The sequence below is a fragment of the Panthera pardus genome, unplaced genomic scaffold (genome assembly GCF_024362965.1).
Source record: "Panthera pardus isolate Hobbes unplaced genomic scaffold, ASM2436296v1 HiC_scaffold_24, whole genome shotgun sequence".
NCBI classification, from domain to species: Eukaryota; Metazoa; Chordata; class Mammalia; order Carnivora; family Felidae; genus Panthera; species Panthera pardus.
This window is the reverse complement of record NW_026526810.1, coordinates 2,440,409-2,462,236: the sequence shown is the minus strand read 5'-3', so window position 1 is coordinate 2,462,236 and position 21,828 is coordinate 2,440,409. Positions and strand designations below refer to the sequence as shown.

The 21,828-nt window shown below is 42.9% G+C and overlaps 1 protein-coding gene across 1 annotated transcript in view; it reads left to right on the top strand.

Annotated features, from left to right (window-relative positions):
• The window catches only part of AKAP13 (A-kinase anchoring protein 13), a 336,564-nt gene that overhangs the window by 229,883 nt on the left and 84,853 nt on the right, over positions 1–21,828 (top strand). The window contains 3 exon segments of the mRNA XM_019460188.2: positions 3,668–3,743; positions 9,417–9,553; positions 21,196–21,566. Coding sequence (XP_019315733.2) covers positions 3,668–3,743; positions 9,417–9,553; positions 21,196–21,566 — 584 coding nt within the window.

Sequence of the window (21,828 nt, the reverse complement as noted above, 5' to 3'; positions counted from 1 at the left end):
ACTCATTGCACAAAAAGCACCATGAGCATCAGTTTCTTGTTGGTTCCTCTTGCTTCCCAAGTTCCCCAGGGACAGCCCAGAGGGGGTCCCACGTCACAGCCAAGAAACCCCACTCTTAGGAAACTTCAGTCCTTATAATGGGCAATGAGCCTGCCTGATCTTTGCCCTTGACTGAGACATTGTCTGTGTTATGCTGGACAGTAGACAGACCTGCCCTTGCTTCAGAAACAAACAATATCTCTATCTTCCAGAGTTGTTTGATATACACATTTTTGAAAAGATAATTTAGAGCAAAAGGACAATCAATGCCTTTGCTCACAAGACATGGAGAGCTAGGAGAGACCCATGAAGAATGTTCTTCCAACATTAACATGTTCTCACCACTGTTATTTCAGAAATTAGTGTATTCAGTTAGAGATTTGATTTCGTCTTAATTTCATTGTTTCAGTATTTATTACATTATTTAATTTTTTTTTTTAACGTTTATTTATTTTTGAGACAGAGACAGAGCATGAACCGGGGAGGGGCAGAGAGAGAGGGAGACACAGAATCAGAAGCAGGCTCCAGGCTCTGAGCCATCAGCCCAGAGCCCGATGTGGGGCTCGAACTCAGACCATGAGATCGTGACCTGAGCCGAAGTCGGACGCCTAACTGACCGAGCCACCCAGGCGCCCCACATTATTTTAAATAAATATTTTAATATTTTATTTTTATTATTAAAACACGATTTTAAATAAACATGTTGTTTATATTATATACTATTACTACATCATGAACTGCTTATGTATATTATGTTATTTTACAAATTGTTTAACTTACTTTTTATAGCATGCAAACCTAAAAGGACATGAAAAGTATAGTCAGTCCCTTACATATTGAAGGCAAAGAATGTCCAGTTTACTCAGTGGCCACGGAGTTGAAAAGGCAATGAAAAATATTCTGAGATGTAGAGTTTTAGCAAAGTCTCCTAAAATGTCGGCTGAAGTTAGTGAAGGTCACAGAAGGAGAACACAATGTCATGACAATTCAGAGCAGCGTATTCTTCACTACTGTAAAGGATCTTCTCAGCTTTTTTGCTTCTGTTAATTATTCAAATTTGTGCTGTATTCCTGCAATCTTTTCCTATTTGGGGAATGAAAAGAGGAAAAGCAATTTTTTTTTTCTCTTTCAGCCTCAAAATCTAGCTTTCTACTGAAGTATAGTAGTTCTGGACTCTTGTTTCTACTGTTAGCAGAGAAACATTTCACTCTGGTGAAATTTGGCTCATTTCAAATGAGATGTAGTTTTCAGTAAAGAAATCCTGCTCTGAATGAATGATTTTTTTTTTTTTTTTTTTAAAGAAAATTTGCTGTTTGATTTCTTTGAAAGGTATGGGTAGGGTTTGTTAAAGTTACTGAATTTGAGGTTACTTCCTTATTGGGCACACTCAAATTACATTTTAAAGGGCCTACTTTGCATAATCCCAGGGAACCAGCAGAAGATCGGTTTCCATTTCAGATCACTGAAATTTTTGGCATGGGTTTGTAACATACCAGGAACCAAAACATGCATGGCCCCTGGTCCCTGCCTCCTGTCCTCTCTCTAACGGTGAGATAGTCAAAAGGAGCAAATGATTTGCTGTTTTGTTTCATGTAGATCTAGGTTTGCAAGAAGCTTATTAATTCCTTGCAGTTCTTGTTGGTCAAACAGTTGGTTTGACAGAACGTCCTGGAGCTTTCTGCCTTATCCCATGTGGCATATTTGATGATACTGTTCTCTCATCCCTTCGTGGGATGAACTTGGCCATGACAACTTGACCTTTTTTCTACGTTGCTGGATTCGGTATCTTAATATTTGTTCAGGATTTTGCATCTGTGTTCCTAAGGGATACTGATGTACGTTTTCTTATAATATCTTTGTCTAGTTTTGGTGGCAGTGTGATGCTGGACTCATAGAAACAAGCTGTACATAGTTCCTGCCTCCTGTATTTTGTAGAAGAGTTTGTGTAGAATTGGCATTATTTCTTCCTTCAGTGTTTGGTGGCATTCACCACTGAAACCATCTGGGCCTGAGGATTTCATTATAGGAAGGTTTTTAACTAAATTCAATGTCTTTAAAAGAATAAGGGTATTCAGATTATCTTTATCTTCTTGAGTGAATTTTGGTAGTTTGTGTCCTCCATGAAATGTTTCCATTTCATCTGACTTGTGAATCTGTTACAGTAACGTTGTGCATAATATCCCTTTGTTATCCTTTCGGTATCTGTTGGAACTGTGATGATGACTTCTTTAATTCCTGATACTGGCAGTTTGTAACTTTTGGTCTTGGTCAGTCTAGCTAGAGCTTTACTGATCTAGGGAACCAGGTTATGGTTTCATTGACTTTATTTTTTGTTTTCCGTTTCATTGAGACCCGTTTTTCTAGTTTCTTAGAAGCTTAGATCTTTGATTTGAGACCTCTCTTTTCTAATATAGGCACTTAATGTTATAAATTTTGCTCTAAATCCTGTTTTAGCTGTATCTCACAAATTTTTATATGCGATGTTTGAATTTTTCAGTTGGAGATGTTTTCTAATATTTAATATGTAATAATTCCTAAAGATCTCTTCTTTGATTCATGGATTTTTTAACAGGTTTTTTTGTGTGTTTTTGTCTTGTTTTGTTTTTTAAATCTTTGTGGTTTTTCCAGGTAACTTCTCATTTTGGTTTCTGATTTTGATACTCTTGTGGACAGAGCGCATGTGTAGTATGATTTTAATCTTCAATTTGAGATTTCTTTTATGCCACTGAATATGGTCTGTTGTGGTGAACATTCCGTGTGTACTTGAATGTGTGTCCTGCTGCCTTTGGGTGAATTGCTCCGCATTTGCTGGTTAGCTCAAACTGCTTGGTAACGTTTTTCAAGTTTTCTGTATCTTTGTTGATTTTGTGTTTACTTCTTTTATCAGTTATGGGGGAGACGACTTTTGAAATCTGTCACGGTAATTTCATACTATCTTAAATGTAATGAAAGTAGATGGTTATGATGCTAATAAGATGGCTGAGCGTTGTAAAGGCTGTTTTTTTTTTTAAAAATATTTTAAGGGAGTCTTCTCTTCTTAATATGCTTTAGATTCATGTAGACTTGTATTCCATCGCCAGTGCTGTCATAATGACCTCAGCAACTCCGCTGAGCCTAGTTATTCTTTGGGTACAGATAATACAGACTTCTCGCAGCTCTTGTGGGGATTTAGATAATGTACATAGAATCCTAACCTGATACCCAGTGGATAGTAAATCTTGAAGAAACAGAAATTATTTTTGTGTGTTTTTAACTTGTAAATGAAGAGATCAAATATGTATTGTAATCTGCGATGCATTTCGTGTTACTTATTATCACTGTGTTACATATTAAATGTATTATTCTTATATTATTTCACCCTCGGCCTGCACCAGGCCTTCCTCCTTGTGTGTCTTTTTCCTGTTGCTTTTACTGATGGTCTCCCTAGAGCCTTAGTGGAGTAGGGCATGCCTTGATTGTGTTGTGAAAGGGTTTTTTTTTTTTTCCTTCCTATAATTTTACCTACTGTATCATAAAGTATTAAAGAAAAAAGCAGGAGTGTTGGTACAGTAGATATGCTTGCAGCAGCCATCACATCATCCCACATTGCTTCACTGTCTGAACGTCGATCTGTTTCTCTTTCCTTCAGATAAACCGGGAAAGCTGGTGTACAATACAGCCGTGCCCTGATGCAGCGTCTCTCTTGGCTCCCACACAGAGCCCAGGTGAGCCGGGGTTTTCCAGCTTCCAGTTGCGTGAATAACTGTATCTAAAAACGTCCATTTCCTAGCTCTGGAGCCCCCCTCTAATTCCCAGAGCGTTTTCGGAGGTCTGTCCTTCCTGACCAGGCCATACAGTAAGTCAGAAGAAGGGGGTAAGAGCAGTTTGGGTCTGTAGGCGTTTTTGTTCCCCCCTGAGAATGAGTAGTGTCATGTAATTACCTAAGTTTCATTTTAGTGGTAAGTCTTCACGTGTAGGCTTTATGACTTACTGATTCTGTGAAGGCGTCTCTGCTGTGTGCGTACATATGATCGTGGTTTCTCAATCCGATAACAGCTGTAAATACTTACTAAGAACTAAACCGGAGAGCCCTCAGTTTTAGCTGCGCATTGAAATTCTCTGGGGGGCTTTAGGAATACGCTGCTGCCCAGGTCCCGCTCCCAGACGTCCTGATTTAGTTGGGCCTGGGGTGTGAGCCGGGCCTCAGAAGCTTTGAAAGCTCCCTTGGCGAGTCCACTGCGCAGCCAGGGTCGAGAACCATCAGCTTTGGAAGTACTGTCGGCAGTTGAGGTATCAGTCACAGCAGGTGAGGGTCAGCTGCAGACCCCTGGCTTGTCCGTGGCACAGCGCGTGGCTTGTGGTAGGAGGCCCCACCTTCTACCCAGTGTAGCCACTGATTCACAGTGAAGTGAGGGATGTTGCCCAGTGTCTGTGCTCCCTGTGGTCTCCCATCTGTACAGCACTGCTAGCTTTCCTCAGTGGGTGGTGTTGAAGGACGTGGCGCCTCTACGTCAGTCCCTGTGCCTGTTGCAGAGCTGCCACGTGAACGTCATTTGGTCTCCTGAGTCGACCTGACTCAACAGCACCTTTGTTTACCTTCACAAGTTTTACTGACCTGCTGTAAAACTTACCGAGTCCCCATCGACTGGTCTTTGTAGAAACAGTTTAGCTGGGGGTGTCTCGCATAGTACTAAATTGAAAGGCACACTGTCCACATCCTAGGTCTCCCAAGAGTTTTCCTCCGGATTCTCAGCTCTGACTTCACTCCAAAGGAAATGTTGGAGACAAATACGAAAAGTGTTTTTTCTCCAGTTTTGTCTCAGATGGTCGTGTTCAGAGTCCCTGCCTGTTACAAGATTGACCCTATTCACAGACTTAGCTGACACTTCCCTCCCCCAGCCCCCCTAGAATCTTGTACTTAAAAGTATACTACTCACCATATCTTGGGCTATTGTGGGCATTTTCCAGAAGTGTCATTACTCCCAACCATCCAAACAGCAGAGCTCTCTGCCGTGGAAGGGTTAAATGAGGCTGTCTGACAACTTGAGTGTTCACAAGGAGTTTTTTAATTTTTATTTTTTTTTAATTTTTAAATCTATTTTTAATTTTTTTTTTATTTTTTTTTAATTTTTTAATTTTTATTTTTTTTTAAATTTTTAAAGGGGAGGGTCAGAGAGAGGGAGACACAGAATCTGAAACAGGCTCCAGGCTCTGAGCTGTCAGCACAGAGCCCGACGCGGGGCTCGAACTCACGGACCGTGAGATTGTGACCTGAGCCGAAGTCGGACACCTAACCGACCGAGCCACCCAGGCGCCCCTAATTTATTCATTTAAATAAATGAATTTTGAACCCCTGAGCATTTTTCCCAGGACATCATCTTGAATTTTATTGACTCTCCCTGCCCCCCTCCCCACCACACAAACACACTTGGCCTTCTTAGACACTTCTTGACTTCTTAGAGTCTTTTTAAATCTCACTGTAGCAAAATCTGAGATCTGGATTGTGCTTTGAAACTTCAGACCTGAGGTTTTCATTTTAGGTAAATTGTTTGGTGAATTCTAGGTACTTTGGATCTTAGAGATTTCCTTTACTTTATAAACACAGTTCAAGAGATCAATAGTGTAAAAACCAAAGAAGATAATATGTTTTAAAATCACTTTGGATATTCTTCAACTCTGGATAAATACAAATTTATTTACGAATAAATACAAATGCATTACGATTAGCATGGTTCAGCAAATGTGAGTGGGCGCTGCTGGTAGGCTTTCCTCCCTTTCCCTACTGTAATTTGTTTGCCTATATAATTTTGAACCCAAATGAGTAGGGAACATCTTAAAAATGACACGTTTTGCTAGCTTTTAAAGAAGCTAATGTCTCAGGATATGGAAGTTTATAGGCAGAATTATGTATGAGTCATAAAATAGGACTGGCTCACCTCAAGGTAATGTCCGTCCTGGATGCTTGTTACATCACTCAGTATGGGTTAGTGAAGCCTTAACTTCATTAGGTGTGTTTATCACAGGCCTGCTGGGTGCTGAGGGGCAGAGTCGTGGCTACTATTTGTATAAATTATTTCTAACTGTCACTACAGCTATTTGAGGGAGGTACAGTCATCCCATTTGATTGGTATGGCAATGGAGACTTAAGGGGTTAAATGACTTCTTGCCTGGGATTTTTGTACTAAAAGTAAGCAGACCTGGCTCTAAGGCAGATACATGTGACTCTCAAACCAGCCAGTGTTCATTGTTCTTGCGTATACCTTCACGTGTTACTACTCCACGTTATTCGTTAGGAGAGGGCGTGTGAGAAGACATACGGCACAGGGGGTAGATTGGCTTTGCCTTTAGGGCCCCCCTCTGTTTGTGGGGTGGCATAATGGCTTATGGTCATTTTCTCCCCCTAATCCCTTGTTTTCATACCCTTCCCCACCTCACTCCCCCAACTCAACAGTCAGGATTGTATCACACAGCAGAGTCTTATCCCAGCTCGATTTGTGCTCCCTTGTAGTGCTGGCTCGGATTTATTTTCTGGGTGAACTCTTCCTACCAGGGCCGAATCTGGATATTCCCCGTGAATTTTCCATTAGAGTGTCTCAAGTTGGTTTGTTTTCCAGTCTGGAATGTGGACGTGGTCTATTTGACTGCCCGCTGGAGAGTCGGCAGCTCAGCATAGTTGCTGTGACAGCCCTTTCTTTTCTTGGCCAGCCCCCTGGTTTCCCCTCAACCATGAAGTGGAGTTTTTGATTTTTCCAAGTGGGGAAAGAGGGAGAAGTAGAAAGGTTACACCCACTTACTCCGCCTAAGCTTGTCCATACTCTCCAAAATGGGGGGGGGGGGGGGGGGTTGGGTCGAGAATACCCATGATTCCAAGTCTTGTAGAGACAGGGCCTATTCCCACTGAACTAAAGACTCAGAAATAGCTTGGACCAAGATTGAAATGGATTAAGGTCATTTTTTTTCTTCAACTGAAACATTCTGAGATTTATCTGTGGATCCTGTAGCATCATTTGTGTATTTCTGTGTTGAAATTGTCTTCCTAATATGTCCGTTTCTACTACAAAGTTGCATACTATCCCCCTACCACCACCGTGCAGGCGCGCGCACACACACACACACTCTCTCTCTCTCTCTCTCTCTCTCTCTCTCTCTCTCTAAATGTCTCTTTTTATTTGGATAATCCTCAGTACCTAGTCAAATGCCTTACTAGGAGAAAAGGTAATTTTAGTGACCAGTTTGTGACCTATATTCCAGTGTGTTGCTCCTTTGACCCTTCCTCTAAGATTCCCAGCTAATTCAGGGCAAATAATTTATTAATGATCAATAATTAGCTAATTGAGATAAGAATAAACATCCTCTTCTGGTTATCCCTCAGCATACATACACATACAATTATTGTCCCAACATGGACTCTGAGAATTAAGAGAGACACTGGCGGTTATCTGATGTCCAATTTCCTTTCTATGTGTACATCTTTTCTGAAACCTCTTGACAAAGTCATTCAGCCTTTGTGCCACCCCTTCTGGTGGAGTGACAGTCATTACTTTATGAAGCTGCTAACCCATTGCCCAGAAGCCTAGAGTTAAAGCTCTGTGGCTTCCACTCAGTGGGCTTTTTGTTCTACCTCTGGAACAGCAAAGAACAGATCTGCAACTGCCCTCAGACTCATTTTTTCCAGCTCCTGTGCAAGCCACATGTATATCAAGGGTTTCCACTGGCGTGACCTCATTACCATGCGTGCATTTCTGTCTATCAGTGTTTTTTATTTTTATTTTTTTTAGAGAGAGCTCATGAGTGGAGAGGGAGAGGAGAGAGAGAATCCCAAGCAGGCTAAGTGCTCAGCCCGGGGCCTGATGCAGGGCTCAATCCCATGAACCTGGGATCATGACCCAAAATGAAATCAAGAGCCAGACACTCAACACTCAGTGACCCAGGCGCCTCATATCAGTTCTTTATCTAAATGTTACCTAGGACATGGCGCCTGGGTGGCTCATTCGGTTAAGCACCTGGCTTCAGCTCAGGTCATGATCTCCCCGTATTGAGTTTGAGCCCCGTGTCGGACTCTGTGCTGATAGCTCAGAGCCTGGAGCCTGCTTCAGATCCTGTGTCTCCCTCCCTTCCTCCCTGCCCCCCCCCCCCCGTCCCTCCCCAGCTCATGCGTTGTCTCTCTCTCTCTCTCAAAAATAAACATACATTAGAAAATAAATAAAAATAAATGTTACCTAGAAACAAACAATCCTGTCGGTGAGTTCTAGCTGTCACATAGTGGCAGGACTGTTTCCATTTTGGACTTGGGTATACTGTCTGTTCATAGAGTCTAAAACCGTTGTGGGTTTTTTTGGTTTTGCTTTCACCTTGTATTGTCAACTCCTCTTGAATCTGCCTCCAACCAAAACCTCCAGGTAGCGTTCTCATGAACTGCTAGGTAGTCAGCTCGTCTACTATGTCCCTCATCACCTAGTATCAGCTGCAGGGTTGATACGTGTCTGACTGAATCACACAGAAAAGTGCTAACCACAATGGAGATACCACACTCTCCAGACTACTTAAAGGAGGTTGATACCTACCTATTAATTGACTTTCTTTTGGGCTTTTGGTTTTACCACATACATATGTGTTTAATTCTGTTGCTACCAGGCCATATTTTGTTTACAGAATTAATAGGAGAGAATGGGTTAAATACCTTGCTAATTTCAATATACTAAGTCTTGAGAATTCCTTGATAGACAGTATAATATCTCTGTCAGGGCCTCCTTCCTCTGGTTTACCAGAGTCCCTGTGCTAATTATTGAACTGAAGACAGATTCTACATGATATATTTTTCTTCATTAGTGTATTTCCCCTCTCCCCAGTGTCATCTGTTTAAGGTAGAAAAATAATTATATTTCTTTTCTTACTCAACAGAACCCATAAGTGTAATACGCTGATATTTATGTTAGATATGCTCCCCCTTTGTCTTTTATCCCAATATTTGATAAGTAACAAGTTTCCAGAAAGAACTTATGTCTTAGAAATTGGCCATAAACCCTATCTCATAGTTTCCTAATAAAGGACTTCTGATTTTGATAGCGAAAGAAAATACTCTCTAATTACCAAAAGGAAAAGATTGCCACTTAAATATCTAATACAGATGGAATTGTGGTTCTAAATTACCATTTTATCTTTTTGTACCTTTTGTTTACATGGGAAATTCATGGTTGTCCTGTAGTGATGATCACCCTAGAATTGGAATAACCAGAGTTGAAAGCTACTAATTTGACTGTGTCCTTTATAGCTTCTTACTACTGGGGGAACAGAGAGGTTAGTTGGTTGACTTAAAAGGCTACTTGCTGGAATGAAAAGAAAGTAAAAAAAATTTTTTTTTTTTTTTTACGTATTGGTTGAATACATTTTCTATTCAGGATGTGACAGCTTCTTGGATGTTGGACTGGCCAGAGAGTGTGCCTCAAAACCAGGTGTGCTCAAACGAGAATCCGGAAGTGACTCTGACCTCTTTCAGTCACCCAGCGAAGAAGTGGACAGCATCATCTTCTCCAAGGTACTGTCTGCCTCGGTGTGCAACTCGTGCTGGTCGGTAGTGACCCCGCTGACGGTACTGAGCGTCTCCCCCACTCTGTATGATCATAGACAAGTGTTAAGTCCTCCCTTCTGGAGAAGGGAGCTCCAGCTTGCTGGGACTTAGAAAAAGGCATTGGCCATTTTATCTTATGTAGAATCGTAGTTGGTTACATGAAGGTTTTAAAGCCTAAAGAAATGGAAGCTCCTTTGGTGTGAATTAAATCAGACGACAGTGAATTCTTCTCAGTGGGCAGAAAGGGACCACAGCTAAGACTGCAACACGTCATGTGTGTAAACCAACCATAGAGTCATTTCTGATTAATGTGTTTAGGCTTGAAGCTCGCTGCTGAGCTTGCTGATGTCACCCCTCCTCATCTAGCTGCTTAATTGAACTTTCTAGATCTCTGCGAGGGAACCCAGACTGTCTTCTCCCCAGTGGAAAGCCAAGCCCATGCTCATGAGTCACCTTGCGTTTTCATTTAATTTGAGGCTCTCTGAGGGGGTGGGGGATGGGGGCGGTTTGCTTTCTTTTGCTTATGTTTGTAGCTAGTTGCAGCGAGTTCTGTTTTGTCTCCTGAGAAGAATCTCGGGCTTTCCCACAGCAGGATCAGCAAGTGGTTCTCAGTCACACGCCATGCGTGGTTGTCTCCATCGCGAGGGGGCGGCGGGGCACAAACAAGGCAGCTGTGAAGACGCCTTTATGAAGGCTTAATGAGGACCCTGCAGAAGGGACCAGAGCAGTGGTGTTAGTGGGTGATGAGCTTCTCCAGCACGGTGTGAGGATGCTGTGTCTAAAAGTCACGGTAGAGACTTGGCATTCTGGGATTCCGGGCTGGAACGTAGTTAAAGCCTCTGTGGAGGTACCTTCAGCTGCTTTTGTTTCATTTTTGTCCAGGGGCTCTCTCGTGGTCACTTGGCCTCCCCTCTTTTCTACCTTCTTCCTTTACCTTGTGTGCACTGTCTCCCAGAGGTCCTTGGAAAACTGTGCAGCACTGCAGGATTCCTGTTGTTCTTAATCCTAGCAAGTGGATTCAGTGGGTTCTGTAAAGTAAAAAATGCACACCGGGAAGATCTGTCCTACTCTGAAGCTCTCTAGGAAATGATGGTGTTTTTTGTTTTTTTGATTTTTGTTTTGGAAATAACAGAATTTGGGTAATTTCCACTGTGATTTTGAGGTTTTCATTGTAAGGACTTCTGAATCGTCCCTACCCCCAAGGGGAATACCATTCTGAAGGGACGTGTCTCTCAAAATAGATCACTTTTGTCTTGGGTAGACAGATGAGGTAATATTTCTAAGTTCTAGCTTTAAAATCGAATCACTGACAGTCACTGAAACGGGGTCATGGATACATTCGGATTTGTTAAACATTTATGTGTGCTTGAAATTTTTCATGGTCAAAAGTTATTTTGAAATTGCAAAGTCTTTATTAAGAAATACTTGTCGGGGCGCCTGGGTGGCGCAGTCGGTTAAGCGTCCGACTTCAGCCAGGCCACGATCTCGCGGTCCGTGAGTTCGAGCCCCGCGTCAGGCTCTGGGCTGATGGCTCGGAGCCTGGAGCCTGTTTCCGATTCTGTGTCTCCCTCTCTCTCTGCCCCTCCCCCGTTCATGCTCTGTCTCTCTCTGTCCCCAAAATAAATAAAAAACGTTGAAAAAAAAAAATTAAAAAAAAAAAAAAAAAAAAAGAAATACTTGTCACTCCCCTCCTGGGCATATGCCAGCTTGTCCCTGGGTGTTACCAGCTCTGCAGAATGATAGTTCTTTCTGGTCACTAAACCGAGTGATTTCCCTAGCTAAAGAGAATTCAGATTTCCTGTGTTTTGCCTTCTTCTTCAGACTGCCAAAAGCATTTACGAGATTGTTCATATGAATGGCCACTGCTAGATTTGGCAGCTTTTTCAGGATGACTGGACAGATAAGATTGTTAAAAGCTGAAGCGTGCTCCCCAAATCGGCTTTTACCCACATTGCATCCCCGAGTGCCTCGGAAAAATCAGAAATGGCAGACGCACGGCCGTCTCTTCACGCACACGTGAGAATGTCTCATGGTCTGGGGAGAGGTCTGGAAGGTTCTTCGTCTTAGTTGTCTCCACTTGACCAAAGTTGTTTGTGACCAGGAGAGGTTTTGCAGTAACTGTCTTGTCCAGCATTCATAAAACCAAGGGTTTGCATATGCAAGGAAAAGGAGAGAGAGAGGCAGGCTAATACTTAACAAAGTGATTGCTCGTCACTGAACTGAATGTTTTATATATGTGATCCCATTTCCGCTCCCAGAAACCCTGCGGGGTGGGTGGTTTTAATCTCATGGAACTCCTAAGAAAATCCGGGCTCTGATTGGTCAACAAGTGTAGTCCAAATTACTCAGCTGCTAAGTAACAGAATGGAGACTTGTACGTAGGCCTCACTCTCAAATGTTTCCTTTCTGTTATTTTGCTCTCAATCTCTGAACACCTCCTTTAATAGCCAGTGATTTATTTCTTTTTAATGTTTATTTTTGAGAGAGAGAGAGAGCACGTGAGTGGGGGAGAGGGGCAGAGAGAGAAGGCGACAAAAGGCTCTCTGACAGCAGAGAGCCCAGTGTGGGGCTTGAACTCAGGAACCATGAGATCATGACCTGAGCCAGAGTCGGACACTCAACCGACTAGGCCACCCAGGCACCCAAATAGCCAGTGATTTACGCAGAAGCAGAGTGATGGCAGACAGGCCATCAGCAGCCTCCTTCACCGTCTTCCTCAGTGGACAGCCACACAGCGCACGCTGTGAAACATCACCCCGTCCTAGAATTCCTTCCCCTCTCCCTTCTCGAAAAAATCCTCCCTGGGCAACGCATTGCAGCATGCTTTTCTGTGCACTATGAGTGATGCGTTAGGTCACTTCCTGCAGCCATTTGTGTGACTCTGACCTCACAGAGGTCTCTAGCAGCCTGCAATGCTTGTCACAAACTTTCCGCCTTAACTTTCTATGCCCATTCGATAAGCCTTCTCGTAAAGAGGACTGTTTGGTGAGTGTTAGGAGCTTTGTGATTACTCTTAGGAATATTTCCTGAAGTCTTCCTTCTATAGAGCAACAGCATAACATTTAGATTTTTTTTTTTAAAGTAAGAAGAAATCCTGGGATTTTTCTGGACACTAGCTAAGAAAGAGAGATTATAAAATACACAATCTAGGCCACCCTGTTATCCAGAAGGTTAATTGAAATCCACAAACATACTGGTAGTTGCTGCCTCTTTTCCCTAAGAGGTTTAGATAAAATGCTTACACCTTGTTTTATTTATATTCAGGTTATAAAATGTATCCACAATTAAGAAAATCTGAGTAACTCCCCTAAGATGCTAAACCTTAAGGGAATATTCTTGCCTTCATGTGCTATATAGTTTGCTCTCAAGTATTGATCACCAAGCCGAAAATTAACCTTCCAGGGATAAAAGTAGGTATACCTACAGAATCCAAATTAGAAAAACTATTCTTGTTTATGCACAAGTTATTGTAAGTTCAGGACTGTGGAACAGCTTGCTGTCTCATGCTTAAGGTTCTTAGCTAAATTATTGCACGTAGCAGCACTTGGGTGGCTCAGTTGGTTAAGCGTCTGACTCTTGATCTCAGGGTCGTCAGTTCAAGCCCTGCTTTGGGCTCCATGCTTGGTGTGAAGCCTGATGGATGGACGGACAGACAGACATAAACAGTTGGCACATAGTAGATATTTAAAATGTGAGCTGCTATTTTCCAAGGCACATGGGCAGAGTGCCTTATATGTGATACAGACAACAGTTTACAAATATTTAATAAATAAATTATTAAAAATTAAAGGACTAGTATTTTGACAGTATGAAACAGAATCCCTTCAGGTGTAGTAATAAGATAAAGTGTGTAGTTGTTTTTATATTTATACATTCATATGTTATATAATATTTATCCCTCTCTATATATCTGTGTATCACCTATGTAGTGTGAATTTTGGTTAAGAGAGCCAGTCAGGCATTTCCCCTCCTCCCCCCCCCCCCAGCATTTTATTGAGAAAATTCTGAAATATGCAGGACAGTTGGAAGAGCTCGGCAGTGACTGCCTACCAGCCTGGCTCTCCCGTTAACTTACTATACTTTGTTACACAGCTGTGTATCTGCCCATTGTTTCTCCATCCATCCATCTAATTTTAATTTCTTGGATGTGTTTCTAAATAGGTTACAGATATCAGTCTACTTTTACCCCTAAATACTTAGAATTCTGTATGTGTTTATAGAGTTGTTGTTTGCTGGGGTTTTTTACATAAAATTTACACACAGTGAAATGTAGTGTGAAGGTTATTATTCAGTGACTTTCCCAGTATTATTGAGTTACAATTGACAAAAACTATACATATTTAAAGCACACAAGATGATGTTTCAATAGACATATACATCGTGAAATGCTTACCACAGTCAGGCCAGTGTATCTGTCACCTCAGAGTTACCTTTTTGTGTGTGTGTGGTAAGAACACTTGAGACTTAACTTTCCTCACAAATGTCAAGTACATAGTACATAGTATCTGTAGTCATCATGCTGTACCTTAGGTCTCCAGAATTTATTCACCTCATAATTTTAGGTAAACTTTGTTCACTTTAGGTAACCTCTCTACATTTCCCCTACCCTCCAGCCCCCGGGTAACCATCATTCTGGCTGTTTGCCATTCTTAGATTCCATATAGAAGCGAGGTCATGTCATTCTCTGGCTTATTTCACTGAGGCTGATGCCTTCAGGGTCCATTCATGTTGTTGCAAATGGCAGGATTTCCTTCTATTTTAACTCTGAGTAATATTTCCATTCCTTATTCATCCGTGTGTGGACACTTAAGATGTTTACATGTCTTGGTTGCTGTGAATAACGCCGCTATGGACGTGGGGGTGCAGATAGGTCTTCAAGATGGCGGCTTTATTTCCTGTGCACACCCACCTAGACGTGGGATATTGCTGGATTATATAGAGAGTTCTACTTTTAAGTTTTTGAGGGACCGACATACTGTTTTCCATAATAGCTGTGCCTCAGTGACTCTTGATAAATTCATTTATCTTTGTAACCCAAACCCCCATATGGATAAGGCTATTACCATTTCTTTGGAAAGTTTTCTCATGCCCCTCCTCCATCTGTCTCCTCTCCAACCCCCAGAGGCAACAACTGTTCTAATTTTTTCCCATCGCAGGTTAGTTTTCCTTATTTCAGAACGTCCTACAAATGGAGTATAAATGTTATTATTTCTGTTGGGTAAATGAGTGGAATTGATGGGCTGATACATCATTTATGGTAGGAAACCTGGTTTAGTTTTATAAGGAATTCCCAGGCCTTTTTCCAAAGTGGTTGTATCATTTTACATCCTCACCAGCAATATATGAGAATTTTAGTTGTTCCATGTTTTTACCAACACATATAATTGTTTTGTTTCAACTTCAGCATTTCTGGCGTGCGCATAAGTGGTAGCTCATTATCGCTTTGACTTGCATTTCCTTGACAACCAGTGATGATATTAAACACATTTTCATGTGTTTATTAGCCACTTAGTTATCTTCCTTTGTGAAGTGTCTGTTCACATTTCTTGCCCATTTAAAAAAAAAAATGGAGTGTTGTCTTTTTGTTGTTGAGAAGTAGGTATTGTATATGTATCCTGGATACCAGTCCTTTGTTAGATTTATGTTTTGCAAATGTTTTCTTCCGGTATATGGTTTTCCCTCTTCACTTCCATAAACGTGTCTTGATGTACTGAATGTTTAGAGTTTTGATGAAGGGTAATTTATCAATTTTTTTATGGCTTTTGCTCCCTGTGTCCTGTCCTGTTACTGATTGGTCTGCCCCCAGTCAAGATGTTTTCTTTCAGAAGATTTATAGTTTTAGCTTTTACATTTAGGACTGGAGTCCATCTTAATTTTTTAAAACATTTTTGTCATAGCTCTGTAGCATATAATAATAGGACTGAGTCCCAGTTATACTTAGAATCATCTAGAGAGCTTAAAGAAGAAAAAAAATCTGGGCCTTACCCCAGACCAGTTAACTTAGAATCTTATTACATAAGCTCACTGAACCACTGGTTTCTCATCTGTACAATGAGAGTAAGAATACCTACTAAATCAATTTTTTAAATTTTTTTCTTTAAGTTTATTTTAAGAGAGAGACGGTGCGAATGGGGTAGGGGCAGAGAGAGAGGGAGAAAGAAACCCCAAGCAGGTACTGTGCTGCCAGCAGACAGCCCGATCCGGGACTTGAACTCACAAATCCTGAGACCATGATTTGAGCCGAAGTCAGACGCTCAACCAACGGAGCCACCCAGGCGCCCCTAACTTATTTAGTTACTTATTTAATTTTACAGCGAGCATGCAAGCTGGGGAGAGGGGCAGAGGGAGAGAAAGAGAATCTTAAACAGGCCCCATGCCCAGCGCGGAGCCGGACTCAGAAATCTATCCCACAACCCTGGGACCTGAGCCGAAATTAAGAGTCAGATGCTCAACTGCCCGAGCCACCCAGGCTCCACAGTCTACTAAATCAAATATTAAAAGAATACATCTAAGTCACTGAATACAGAGCCCCACAGGTGGCAAGTATCCAGTAATTAGGACTCACATTTATGGAATAGTCATGCTGCATGTGTATTAAGTGACAGACCTACTTTCTCAAGCTGTTTGTATAGACAGCATCATTGTTGAGCCTTTTTCATTAACTTTTCATCTACCTCATTATTTGGCAGTTTCAGTTTTCTTCGCTTATGTGACCTTAAATTAAGCAAAACGGTGTCCTTGGGTCACTCCATCAGCTCAGCTCCTGCCGCTGGAGTCCAGGCTGTCCGGCAGAGACTGGCGCTTGTGAAGAATAATAGTGCACATACCTCGGTGTTACTTACTGGGCCCATTCCTTGCCATTTCTCTTGGACTGCTGGAGACTCTTGCTAGCCTGGCAACCATTTGCAGATTTCCAGGATTGCCTAAGCTGTAAAAAAGGAAGGATGTTGGTAGAGATGATGGTTTTTGTGTGTGTTTCGATCCTCCCACGTGCAGGAGGAAAACCAATGATGGCAGCTCAAAGGAGGGAGGGTTTCCATGCCAGTCTCCAGTATGGACCCAGTGTTCTTTCTCCCGGTACACTTGCTCCCTCACACACAGGCAACGCCCAGCCACCCCTTCTCTCCGTCTGCCTTTCTCCGTCCCTTTGACTTCTCTGCCACTCTCAGTACCACATCGTACGGGAAAAAGACAACGTGTATTTAACAGAGAATTGTTTTGACCATCCGCTTGTAAGACTAGGGGAAGAAAAGCTATGGATTTTTTTCTAAAATATGCGCGCGCACACACGTGTGTGTGTGTATATATATGTATATATACACACACACACGTGTGTGTGTTTCTTAAATATATTAAATGACTTTCAGGAACTTAGGCTGTCCCTCCTGACCACCTGAAGGAATGGTGCCATGGGACCAGTTTAACTAATACATTGGATTTACATGGAGTCAAAACCAGGTTTTTAAACATGTACTAGTTAAACTGACCCCAGAGCACCATTTTTCCATACAATCAGGACTAATTTCCGAAGTCTCTGAAAGTCATTTAGTTAGCAGACATTTTAAAAACCTCTCTAAAGAAAGACTGACACATAACTCAAAAACCGTTAAGAATGGCTTCAAATGTCAGGCCTGGAACATCTATTATGTGACAGAAGCCATAAGTTTTTCCCCTTTCTGATGTGTAAATGGAAAAACAGCATCCCTAAAACCTGGTACTTTCTGTGAGGAGAGGGGAGAATGATGGAAGTAACAGTTCTCATATTCTTATTTGGCAGATCCCCTAAGAACTAAAGCACAAATAAATTCAGTGACTGGAAGGGAATATTGAAAAAAAAAAATCAGACGTTTAAAACAGCCACTTGTTTTCCCTGCTCATGATTAAAAATAGTACCTTGCAACAGGCCTTACATCAAGGTCTAGCCTCTTTAGATGTAAAGATCATCAGATAGATAGACGAAGCGAAAAAGTGGCTTATCTGCAGACACATGCATAGCTTTCAAAAGTCTCTGACCACATTCCCAGTGTGGTTTCTGGTTCCTCCAGGGACTGCTTTCTGTTCCGCCAGGATAGTGTGAAGACTTGATGAAGCCATGAAATTCTCTTGAGAACACTTCAAGTCTTGGGAAACAGTAACTCAGAGCCTTCTTTAGATTCAGTCTGGCATTACAGAAAACCCATCCACCTCAGTACTTAAGAAGAGAGATCAGTCATTTCTGAGTGTGTCCTATTTTTCCCTTTCTCGGGTAATAACCACCAGCTCGTAATAAGAGTTGAAAGTTACAATAAGAATACTTGAGTGTGAGAATACTACACTCTGTGCACATCATTCTTACCAGGAGTCGCAAGACTAAAGAACTCGTGTACTGGGTGGGGGAGAGGGTGGTGGGAGGGGGTGGGAACACCCTGGTTATTTAGTTTTTAGGGATTTGTTTGTTTGTTTGTTTATCAGAGATAAAAGTACACACCGAGAAACATCTTGGCACACATCGGAACAACACCGTGTGGAGGACATACCCCGGACAGGGTTCTCCTTTTGCAAGCTGTGTATCAAAAGGCCGCCAATAACTTCCCCACCTTGTTTTCATGTCTCACAGAAGGGTGGATGCTTGTTCTTTAAGTCTCAGGTCGGGGAAGTGCCAGGGCGACCGCAGGCCTTCTTTCAAGGCGGCGCCCTTCCGAGACCAGCAGGTGCCAACCTGAGCAGGGCCTGTTCCTCTGTCCGCATGGTACTTCCTGATCGGGAAGCATGGATTCGTAAGAATATATGATAAATGGCTAAATGGAAACTTAAGCTCCTTTTCATTTCCTTCGAGGCTTTGCCTGTGTGCTTTAGGACGGGCTCATCCCACGTTTCATTTTATCATTCCCGTTCTGTCCCTTGGCACTGTTCCGAGAACTAGAAATCAAGCAGGGGACAGCTGCTGTAACCACTTAGCACAGATCGGGTGGCTCCAAACAACATAAATTCTTTCCTTCACTGTTTTGGAGGCAGGAGGTCCCACAACCAGGGTGTCGGGGGCTGCTTTCCCTCGGGAGGCTCTGGTCGGCGCTCCTTGGCCGTCCTTGGGTCCGAAACCCGTCGCTCCAGGCTCCATCCCCGGTGTGTCTCCCGTGTCTCTTCTGAGGACACTGCGGCCACCCTACCATCGTATGACCTCATCTGAACTAATGACCTGTTCAGGACCCAGTTTCCAAATAAGGTCACATTCTGAGAAGGACATGAATTTGAGGAGGAGGCAGGGAGAAAGCTGGCATCCTGAACTTGGTATTTGTGACCATTTACATTGTTCCTCTGGAGAGCAGAGGAACAATGTAAAAATCATCCATCAATAGTGGATGATTTTATTAAAAAATTTTTTTAGTGTTTGTTTATTTGGGGGGGGGGGGTGAAGGGGAGGGATAGAGAAAGAGGGAGACACAGAATCTGAAGCAGGCTCCAGGCTCTGAGCTGTCAGCACAGAGCCCGACACGGGGCTCGAACCCACGGACCGCGAGATCATGACCTGAGCCGAAGTCAGACGCTCAACCGACTGAGCCACCCAGGCGCCCCCTACCCACCATTGCTTTTAAGCGTCCAGGCCAGTATTCTCCAATAGAAATACAATATGTTAGTGTAAACTTTCTAGCAGCCACCTTACCAAAGGACAGCAGGAACAGGTGAAATTGATCTTTAAAAAAATTGCTTTTAATGTTTATTTACTTTTGAGAGACAGAGAGAGAGCCTGAGCAGGGAAGGGGCAGAGAGAGAGAGAGGGAGACACAGAATCCGAAGCAGGTTCCAGGCTCCGAGCTGTCAGCACAGAGCCCCATGTGGGGCGTGAACTCGTGAACTATGAGACCATGACCTGAGCCAAAGTCGGACGCCTAACCGACAGAGCCACCAGGTGCCCCTTACTTTGAGAGATAGAGAGCAAGCGGGAGAGGGGCACAGAGAGTGGTAGACAGAATCCTAAGCAGGCTGACAGCACAGAGCCTGATGCAAGGCTCGAATTCACAAACAGTGAGATCATGACCTGAGCCCAAGTCAAGAGTCAGACATTGAAGGGACTTAGGCACCCAGGCGTCCCTTGATGATTTTATTTTAAAATAAGACCTACCCTATTTTAGAATCAGTTTGGTGAAAGCATAATTTTTTTTTTTTTTTTTTTTTTTTTAATACTGTGGCCCAGTGAAGGACACACAGGACTTTGCTGATACGGACCTCGAGATCATATCCTTAAAGGGTTTCTTAAAGATGATCAGAACAGGGCAGTTTTAGTTGAAATCGCCCCGGGTTTACGTCCTGCTGCTGCTGCTGCTCACTGGGAGGGCCCGAGAGCCCATTGGATCCCAGTGACCCTCACACCTCCCTGTCAGTCTCAGCCCTCATGGATCATTTAGGGAGCAATTAACCGAGGAAGCCGGATGCCACAGAGTGAAGAAAAACTCCTAAGAGCTGACAAGATTCAGCCCAAACGTTATAAAGAATGTTTTGAAGTGTTAGCGTAAACATTTGAAAATACTCTCCTTCTAGAATAGGTCTTGTTTTCTATTCCAAAGCTGAAAGTGCTCATTAGTTTGCATAATTTTTAAAATCTTTCTCAAAGAACTGTAAGTTTCTTCACTCTTAATTAAAGCTTTGAGTAGACTGGCTAATTAGGAAAATGCTGTAAAGAAGGAAAAATAACCACAGAATGGCTTTCCCTCATCCCTGCTCTCTAGCCTACAAGAACACAATAAAATAAAGATGCTAAGACAGTTCAGTGCCCAAATCTGAGAGTGGGATCATGCGTCTTCTAAACACTTCTGTGTATCTTCTGGATAAATTCATCTTTTGAGTGTCAGAGTGTTCATCTTTCTCTCAATGTATGTGTTGTGCTGTGTGTAGCAAACAGAGGACTGTCAGGCTACTTGGGATCAAAACTGTACTGTTGCAGACTCCAGAAGTTGGCCAGGGAAAAGAACATCATCACTCACTAAAGACTCCATTGCCAGGACTTGGTTATTTTATGTGACATTTGGCTTGATAACACTGCCAGTTCTGTGTGAAAGGAGGAAAAGGAATCGAGTTCTTCTAGTCAGGCATTTGTGGCCAGAATGTGGGCTTTTTGGCAGACCTTAGGTAGGGTCATAAGCAATTCTGCATTTTGCAAAAGGACTCTAAAAACAATTGCAGACTTGCTTTTGGAATATTGACTTCAGAACAACATTATTGTAGCCAAGCAGACAACCTTGTTTTTAGTTAAAGCTTGTGGGCGGGGGGGGGGGGGGGGGGGGTTGCAGGGAATTAAACCTAAGAGTATATGAGTTTATAGAGTTTTTATGCAACAGAAACCCCAGGTAACTCAAGAGTTCTCTTCCTTCCAGTGTATGGTATTGGCCTACAGAACTGACCTGAGCCCGAGGTAGATGCTGGTCCCCCATAAGAAGGGAATGTTCTGTCTACCTCTAATAAGAGGGGAGAAAGAGCACAGACCTAGACTTGGCCTTCATTGGCAGCCATTTGAATCCAACTGTGATCATGCTGTGACCTTGTGGTCACACTACAGCCACTCCTGGACCGGGGATAATGAGGCTGTCCTCTGGGTCCTGCCATTTTCAACTGTGCATGCCTTCTCTCCGTTACAGCCCGAGGAAGAGCAGTTGGTCTGTGATATCACCGGATCCAGTTCTTCCACTGATGACACGGCTTCCTTGGATCGACATTCCTCTCATGGCAGTGACGTATCCCTCCCCCAGATTTCAAATTTGAACAGGTCCAGAGATCAGCAGTGTCTTGACAGCTTCTACAGCCATGGGGCTGGAGCTGAGGGTCGAGAGAGTGAGGGCGAAGCTGCTGGCTCAGGTGAGATGGACGAGGAGGAGATGGACAGCATCACCGAAGTGCCCACGAACCGCTCTGTGCTGAGGGGCTCCATGCGCTCCCTGTCCCCTTTCCGGAGGCACAGCTGGGGTCCTGGGAAGAACGCGGCCAGCGACGCGGAAATGAATCAGCGCAGGTGAGCGGGACCCAGCACAGCTATTTGTTCCGTCTCTCAGTGTCTGCTTGCTTTTGATCGTGTGATCCGGTGTTATCGTGGTAAAAGAACATAGGAGACACCATGGTACAGAAGAAAGCCTAGAGGGCTTTGGAATCGGGAAAATCTGGGTTCAGACCCCAGCTCTAGAGATCACTGTGTAGATAACCTTGGGCAAGTTACCTGATCCCTCTGGGCTTTAATTTTCTCATCTGTAGAATACCTACCTCTAAGGATAGGTGTA